This window comes from Triticum urartu, chromosome 3, assembly GCF_003073215.2.
Source record: "Triticum urartu cultivar G1812 chromosome 3, Tu2.1, whole genome shotgun sequence".
Classification (NCBI taxonomy): Eukaryota; Viridiplantae; Streptophyta; class Magnoliopsida; order Poales; family Poaceae; genus Triticum; species Triticum urartu.
In genome coordinates this window covers 689,047,782-689,057,007 of record NC_053024.1, presented here as the reverse complement: position 1 = coordinate 689,057,007, position 9,226 = coordinate 689,047,782, and the positions used below count along the sequence as shown (strand labels likewise).

The window sequence follows — 9,226 nt, the reverse complement described above, 5'->3', positions numbered from 1 at the left end:
ATAGAAATGATCTTTCATGTTAAGTCTTGCACATAAAAAATTCAGGCGGCAGCTCCATGTTTAGTCGGAAAAAATCTGCTACTCTTGGCAACATACGTTTATGATCTGCAGACTATTGGTCGACTTATCTGAAAAATACTTTGTACAGAAACATTGTCCAGATGGTTTTGATTTTTGTACATAACCAGATTACTACTAGTATCAGAAGCCTAGTTGTATAGAACAGTATATTTTGTACAGAACCGTCCAAAGTGCTTCCTGCTCATGTAGCTTAATCAATTAACCTTGTCAGTTTTTTTTCCTCCCGGTGAAGTTTTTATAGCGTGTTTGAGTTTGATTCTAGGGAGAGAAAAACATTGCAAGTTTCTGCATATTTTCTACTCTGGTTGGTATCAAGCTCCGAACTATGAGTTTGTATTCTGATTTCACATGCTGGCTTATGAAAAATGAATTATGACAGAACATTTCACTGAGCAGTTGACTAGGATGCAACCATTTAATTTAACTACCAGTGCGCCATGGTCTTCTAAAAATTCAGATATAGCTTGCAAGTCAACAAAGAATCTGTCTATGCTCATCGTCAGCTTCAACAAAGGGTAGAAACAGGTAACACCCCTACTAATATTGACTATTAAGAAGATCACTAGATAAAAATGGTAATGTCAATTCTTCAATTCAAGAAATATGGTACTAAGAACTAAGAACACCGCTAGCAAAGTCGGTTCCTGCCCAGAAAATAGACACGTGAAGTGGATCAGGTGGCAAATATTTTAAAAGCAGAGCAAAGCATCAACACGGCATTAATCAGTTCAACCGAAAGGGAGACAAGCAATATAACATTCAGAGTTTATGATCCTAACTTATATTACATCAATGCCTAAAAAGCAAGATGCCAGCAGCCTCATAGTTGATCCATTTCATAGATATTGCAGCTCATAAGGAAACGACTGCTAGTCCGTTAAGAACCACCACCTCACTCAACAACAACAATCAGATGAAAGGTGAAGCATTCACAGCATAACCTTTTAGAGACGGAAAAAAGGTATGCTGAACCAGACTTTGCTTGAGACGACATTCATAAATACAGAGGCCTTGGAGATCAAAATTGAAAATGTCAATCAATTTGCCATCTGTGTCAACGTGAAGCACACACCGACCAAAATTGACCAGCAAGAACATGCCATCATCCCCCGAAACATCGTTCACATCCCAAACATTAATGTCCCGATAGCCATAGTCTTAATAATCTTCGACCCGGCCCCTGATTTCTTCAACCGGCAGTCTGATTTGGTACTTTAAGTCCCAAACCTCGCTTGTAGCTGTTGTTCCATGGATTACTTGTGAGTCTTACCTGAGTTCCATGAAACCAAGACTGGTCAGTCCGGTCAAGTAGAAAGCTACTATTCCAAAAACAAAGAAAAAAAATGAACATGGCTGAGAATAACAATGTCTCCAGAGGAACATGTCGTGTGACCTGATAAGCCTTTCTTCGGCTTATCGGTACAGGTTTTAGTTCTTGAGCTTATGCTAAGATTGAATATCAGATGAAGCACCAGTTCCTTTTAATGGCTGGCAGCTAAAGAGAAATGGTAGACATAATTCCTAATGATGCAACAGAGAGACAGAATTATAGCATAATACTCCTTAATTTCATTGTATTTGAAATATTTGATTACCTAAACAGATGGAATGGATTCATGACTAGAAATAAGGTGTGGCTTGGTAGTCAGTAAAGAGGATAATCTGCCTTAATTTCATCGTCAGCTACAACAAATATTGGGACCAGGAAAATCTTGTATATTTGCTAAATATTTATAGTATTAATAAGATCACTGTATAATTCCAAAAAAGAGGAAGCCCTCTATAAGAAGTCAAGTCAATTCTTCAGTTAAAAAAAACAGAGACAAGAGGCAGATCAATTGGTCAATATTTCAAACACTAACCCAAAGAGTTGGTAATTTTAGCATCAGCTTGTCCGTTAGCCACTTCAGCCCAAAACCATATCCAAAGAAATATGAATTTCATGCAATCATATTACAGTAGGAGGTTCTTGATCATAACTTTGCATTACATCGATAAAGAAGCTAGGGCTCATGGTGGATCAAATTCATACATATTGCAGGCTTCAAGGATACAGACAGGTTGGCCTCTAAGAAGGACCAACTCACTCAACACCACTCAGATGAAAGGCCAAGCATTCACGGAATGACCATCTAGTCTCGGAAAGAAGGTATGTGGAACAAGAGTTTGCTTGAGCCGATGTTGAGTAACTAAGAGGTCTTTGTGATGAAAACTGACCAACTTGCCATCAATATCAAACTGAAGTACAGACTTGCCAAACTTGACCAGCACAAGCACAGCGCCATCACAAGAGGCGACCACCACATTCCAATAATCGACAAACTGACCAAACTGCACAAGGAGAAGATCTGCATTGGACAATTCAACTCGGTATTTCAAGGTCCAGACCTCACTTTCATAGTCCTGCTCCTGCATCATCCAGACATCAATGATTGGCCATGTATCGTTAAACCCGGACATGCCGAGCATGCCATCCATCTCAAACAGTTTATGGTGGTCAGGAACAACCGGAGCACACATCTCACGAAACCTCTCGGCTGTGGTGTCGAATACAATTATAATGTTGCTTCTGCTCTCATGATTCTCGGGCAAGTACCAATACTTTTGTAGGTACCAATGCTTATTCAGGTGCCAATGCAGGTTACCGCGGAACGGGACAGGTACCCCGCTGAACCTCAGTTGCTCCGCCTCCTGCAGCGACCCGATGCTCCTCGGCGGCTGGACAGAGCCCAATGCGAAGATGTGGCAGGCATCTTGCCCGTCGGTCGCTGGAAGACCAATTTCCTTGTACAGCAGTATTCGGTACTCGCCTGTGGGGCGGTGCCGGTACATTCCCAACGGAATGAAGGCAGAACTCGCCGGCAGGGGAGCATACTGACGAGTGGCCGGGTTGCAGATGGAGAGCTGGTTGCGCTTGGAGAGGAGGAGGAGGCCGTCGCAGGAGGCGCACAGATAGAAGGCCTTGGCAAGCCGGGCGACGGGCTGGTGCTGGGCCGCCAGGTAGTAGCAGCTGCCACCGTCGTCTTCCAGGCCGCAGGCGAGGGGGAGGGCGGGCTGGCGGGCGTGGTGGGCGAGGAGGAAGTCGCGGGCGGAGGTGGCGCTGCGCCAGGCGCGGCAGACGGCGCGACAGCGGAGGAGCGATTTGGGGGGCAGGCGGACGAGGATCTCCCAGATGGCGATCTCGTCCGGGAGGCCGCTGTGGAGAGGCGCCGCTGCTGCTGCTGTTGCGGCCTTCGCCATGGTCGCCGGCGGGAGAGGAGAGGAGCGGAGCAAGAGGAGTGAATTGTGGTGTTGTGGTAGTGACGGCGGCGGAGGTAGGTCAGGTCAGGCCATCAGCGAGAGACATCAATGGCATTCGGGCTGCAGTGAGCCCATCTCGAATAGATGGACATCGTAAATGGGCTGGCCATAACATCTTCGTTAGCCCAGGTTCGTTTGCAAGCTCAGTAGCCCCTAAAAAAACAAATAGCTCAATAACAAGACAGTTTTTGTTTTCCCTCAGAAAACAAGATGGTTTTTTTAGTTCTAAAAATAGTTTTTATTAAAGGGTTTTTTTACCATTTGTGCCCCTAGTACTCGCTAAAAAAAGTTTTGCTACTAGGAATTTCAACTGCTCAAAAATACCATCGCTTCGTTAGAAGCATGCTCAAAAATGCAACTGGACACCATTGTTGTTAGCTAAAATCTCATTTGCCATGTTATAATGAAATAAATACCTATGGACCAAGATGTCAGTTTTCCCACTTGATTGATGACTAGAGAATTCTGCCAATCACTATTTTATCTGAAAGATTAACTTCCACTTGATTCAAGCGATTGTAGTACCCAGACAATCTGAGCACATGCTCACTGCTTGAGCTATTCTCCTCCATCTTTTTAGCTATAGAACTTGTTGGAGACTTCATATCTCTCAACTCGGGTATTTGCTTGAAATATTAACTTCAACTCCTGGAACATATTGAGCTAGCCAAACTATCAAATAGTCATCATATTGAGCTAGCCAAACGTTCATAACGTCTGCATCTACTCCTGCAATAGGTCTGTCACCTAGCGGTACATCAAAGACATAATTCTTCTGTGCAGCAATGAGGATAATCCTCAGATCACGGATCCAATCCGCATCATTGCTACTAACATTTTTCAACATAATTTTTCTCTAGGAACACAATAAACTGGAAGCAACATCGCGAGCTATTGATCTACAACATAGATATGCTAATACTATCAGGACTAAGTTCATGATAAATTAAAGTTCAATTAATCATATTACTTAAGAACTCCCACTTAGACAGACATCCCTCTAATCTGGACTATCCTCATTGCTATGTTAATGAGGATAGAATAAATAAATACCTATGGACCAAGATGTCAGTTTTCCCACTTGATTCCAACACAGTTCTGATTTTTCTGTAAAATTATCCGCTTGCTTACTCCTGACAAGTGGGGCCCACACTTATTATTGTGAGATAAAGAGAACTGACATGTGGGTCTGGGGGTATTTTTGTCATATAACATGGTCAACGGGTTTGACCTGACAATGACGATGTCTAATGACATTTTTAAGTAAACATCTAATGAAACGATGGCATTTTTTAGATATGTAATGGCATTTTTGAGAAACATCTCACAGAACGATGTTATTTTTGAACAATGACAAAACTGAGTAGTGGGACACAACTAGTGGCATAAATGATATTTTCTTTAAAACGACAACAAGGGAGTCCTACTTCCCTCAACCAAAAAAAACGAGATTTTTGCTCAATACTGATTTGAATGAAGAAGGAAAAATCTTCCTCTTCTCAAAAGAGGAAAAGGAAAATCAAACCACTGATTCCCCTTGAACCCTAGACCCCCAATTCCATCTTGCCAGCCGACACGCGGAATAAGTTGCATGTGTGATGTAAGTGTCTATTTTCCATTCGCTTACTATGTGAGTTATTGATGTTTATCATGAAGTTGTTTGAATTGAGTTTGCACTATACATACATCTAATTGGACTGGATTGGTTCAGCAATTGAGTTTGAATTATGTGCATATTATATATTGCTTACTTGCTCGATTTTTAGGTTTCTTCGATTTGATGTTTCTTGTGTGTTTCTTGTTTCTGAATTTTTGTACTCAATTTTTGACAGGTTCCACCAAATCCTTGCCAGCACTGTTTCTGGGAAGATGGACCAGACAACTATGAGGAATTTTTGGTCAGAGCTGGGTGCTTCAGCTGTGGATTGAGTAGTTTTGATTCGGCTAGTGTCGTCGCAAGTGAAGAAACGGAGGTGGAAGAGGAATGTGCAGGAGAAATGCAAAAGCACTGTCAGGAGGCAGATCAGGTGTACCACTAACATGAATATCATCAAATGCATTGTCAAATGTCATGTCTTTGTGATTAACAAACACCTAAAAGTACTGAAGCTTTGGAACAATTGTTGTCATGTGGAAAGTGTCAGTGTCACAATCCACAATCCGCAGTGCATCATCTAAATTCTTTCCAGGCAGTAACCAGCATAGAACATTCTTGGATTGGTCACTATATCCCAGTTGTTGCATAAAATCATTGAGCCAAATAGGAGACCGATCTACTTCGCAACCATCAAACGGAGCAACTTTCCCATCGACATACATCTTCGACCGGCCAAATCCACACAAAAAAAAACCTCGCGTGAATTAGGACTGAGCTTGTGCAAAGTACAATTCCTTATTTGGCCATTTCTTAAAATTTGCTACCCTTTTTAGCCCAAAATTTTGTATTTTTCCTTTTCTTACACTTAAACTTTATTTTGTTCCCTATGTGACACTTTCGTCAGTTTTGACCTGTAACGGTGTTAACTTTAACCCGAAAAAACTATTTTACCCTTAGTGTTGTATGTGACCAAATTATTTACACGCACACATGCATCTGATCACCTCGATGTGTTGGAGCTGAACACGTACCTGCAAGCTAGCCCAACAAAGCAGCTAAACAGGCAGCTTAATTGATCTGCAGTACCTAGCTAGCCGTGCACGTATATATGTATTGGCCGGCCGGCGACGCACCAGATAGCCTGTTGCAATCCATCTATTTGTTTCGCGTTCGTTCCAACTAGAGAAGTCGCTACGTTCTGAGAGACGATCAGATCGATCGAGCAAAAGCTAGTCGCGTACGTACTTCTACGCAAGAGTTAGGTCAGAATCAATTAAGCTGCCAGCCTACTAGCATGCACGTACACTGCTGGTACTTGAAAATCAATCAAGCTACTTGCGTCTGCTAGCTTGCACGTATGTACTCTCTGTTCCTAAATATTTGTCTTTCTAAAGATTTCAACAACTAACTATATACGAAATAAAATGAATGAATCTATACTCTAAAATATATCTATATACATCTGTATATGATAGTTTATTTAGAATCTCTAAAAATAAATATTTAGAAACGGAGGAAGTATTATTTCTAGAGGATACGAGCTACAGTTGTAATACGATGTACACACGGCAGACAACCTGGGCCGTCGTGCATGGGAGGTGGCAGCGGCAGCGGCCTCGGCGCACCCACGCACGGGAGGAGGATACGGCCGGCCGCTTGTCGGGCACTGGAAACTCGGCCCCACAACACGGATACATGGAAGAGCAAGAAACATATACGCACACGTACAACATATACGCACACGTACAGAAGGTTATGTTGTGTTTTAACTTTTAACATAGATTTTTCCCTATTTTTTTAAAAAAACTCCCAACACAGATCCCTCCCCCCTCTCCTTTCCTTTTTTCTGTTCCTTCATGCCCCTTCTCTTCTTTTTTCTGGTGACATACTACCATCAAGGGCAAAATTGTCATTGCATGTGCCATTTAACATCATTGGATGGAAAAATGGATGAAAAGGTCACATAGGGCATAAAACAAAGTTTAAGTGTCAAAAATGGAAGAAATAATTTAAAGGGCCAAAAAAGGAAGTAAATTTTTAGAAAGGGCCAAATAAGGAATTCTCTCAAAAAAAGAAAATAGGGGATACCACCCGTGCGAGCCAATTTTGCGATTTGGAAGAAAATAGGCCCGGCACCGGAGATGGGGCGAGGACTGGGGGAGATGCTGGTCCTGCTTGCTGCCGCTCTTTATTTGGATTTGGGGAGATGATGGATCGGGACAGAGCAGAGTGGATTTGCTGCTGCTGTGTTCGCTGCATGAGAGGGGATCCAGTGTAGACTGTAGAGATGAGTTTGGGGGGAGAGAGAGCGCGAGAGGATGAAGAAGAAAAGAATGCTGGAGTGTTGCTTGCTGCTGCTATTGCTTGTGCAACTGTGCCATTGCTTGATGCTTCTGCTCATTTCTCCGTGATCAATTGTTGCGATTTTTTACAACTGGGGTCCTTCTTCATTTTGGCAGGGAGGAGCAGGCCCTTGGATTCTGTCCTTGAGATCGAAAATCAAGCCAAACAGCAACTCCAGCGTGCAGCTATGCTGGCCGCTGCTGCACACGCTGAAGTTCTCCCGCTTTCCAAGGGGAAGAAGGACCAACCCGGCTGTCTGGAAACCTCGCCGGTCTTACCATCCACGGCGATTGCAGACTGGTCCTGTCTCCCGTACGACCTCGTCCGCCGCATCCCCGAGTCCTTCCTCGCCACCAACGACGTCGATTGGTATATGGACTTACGCGCCGTGTGCCATGACTGGCGCTCTGCCACCGATGACCCCAGGAACAACACCTCGGATTGCCGGTTTCGCCCGCGCGGGTGGATCATCCTTGACGAGGCCTTCGAGAGCGCTCAACACTGCCACCGGGCGATTAATCCACAAGGAGCTCCTGCCGCTCAGCGACTACTATGTGGTCGCCACCACTCTTGAGGGCTTCTTTATCCTGGCTGACAAGAGCCCTCCTCACACCGCGCGCATCTTCAGCCCTCTCACCGGCGCCATGATCCATTCAAGGCGCCCATGCCGCCCGATGGGGAGGTCACCGCTGCAGTCTGCTTTATCATGGATTTGCCCATTCTTAATTTATTCTGTGGCTCGTCTCACAAGCATTACATGGCGTATACTGAAAGTGAATGTTTCTTCGCCCGCGACTATGAGGAGGCAATTTATAGTTTCTTGCAGAGGGTGATCAAAGGTGGGTTTGATGGCGGTTGGACGGAATCAACCATGTTAGATGAGATGGTCCGCAAGATGGGCAATTTGATGATGTTGCTTCGTGTTGATCCTCATAAGTTTTTCTCCGATGATCTTCCTGTGACTGAACATGAAAATAATGTCCGTTGTTTCCTAGTCGAGTTTGGTGGACAAGTGCTGATCATCATTAAGCGACAGCTGCTCACCATGGTTTGCAAGTTTGAAGCCAACAGTGACAAGCTCGTGCCTTTGACGAGCATCAGCAACCATGCTATCTTTATGGGTCATCAGAGGTGCCTCGTAGTCGATGCGGATAAATTCCCAGGCATCGAGGCAAACTGTATCTACTATATTGAACACCTGGGTTCGTCAGCACACATCTGTATGCGCAACCTCCAGGACCAGAAAGCAGAGAGGATCTCTAAAGCTGTTGATTTCGTGAAGCAAGACAAGCAATTTGTCCTCATCGCCGATCGTCCTTTCACGATTATCCAGCTTCTCTCGAGCTAAACCATCGACATCCGGGATTCTGAATTGGCCATACAACAACAGATCACATGAGGCGCAGACAAACTGGATGGCTGAGCCTATGGTAGTATGCATTGCTGAAGAAACAGTTCATGTTTTCTCTCTGGAGTTTTTCGTTTTGTTATTTGGTTATGCCTTGACTGGTTCTGGACAAAAATCAGGTTGACTCTAGGTTGTATGTTCTGTGATGGAATTACTGTTTGCTATCTTAATTAGGACATGCTGATATGTGTCCGATGGTCCACTATTTAGCTTGATGCTATCTTGGGTGGGATGTGGTTCTGAAAATCTGCAGTAGACAAACTAAACCTCCCCCCACCACGTTTCGGTATCTAGCCCTGCAACTGAATCTTTCAATATGTCCCTTGTTCTCCATAAGCTTTATTCATTTGAAATGTCTTCTTGTAGGCAAGGACATGTTTTAGATTTGCTACCGATTGTCTCTGGAACTGTTGTGTGTTCACCGGGCCTTAGAATAGGGTATGAGATGCTTCCTGGTGTCTAGGCATCATCCTGTGCCCTACTTTATTTGTAATTTG

At 43.8% G+C, this 9,226-nt stretch overlaps 1 protein-coding gene across 1 annotated transcript; it reads right to left on the bottom strand.

Annotated features, from left to right (window-relative positions):
* Positions 1 to 747: 747 nt before the first annotated feature.
* LOC125549171 (F-box protein At5g49610-like) lies at positions 748 to 3,412 on the bottom strand. The gene is made up of 2 exons (XM_048712645.1): positions 1,944 to 3,412; positions 748 to 1,351 (listed from the first exon to the last, which is right to left on the bottom strand). The coding sequence occupies exon 1, from the start codon at positions 3,319 to 3,321 to the stop codon at positions 2,179 to 2,181; it is 1,143 nt and encodes a 380-aa protein (XP_048568602.1). The 5' UTR covers positions 3,322 to 3,412; the 3' UTR covers positions 748 to 1,351; positions 1,944 to 2,178.
* Positions 3,413 to 9,226: the final 5,814 nt, after the last annotated feature.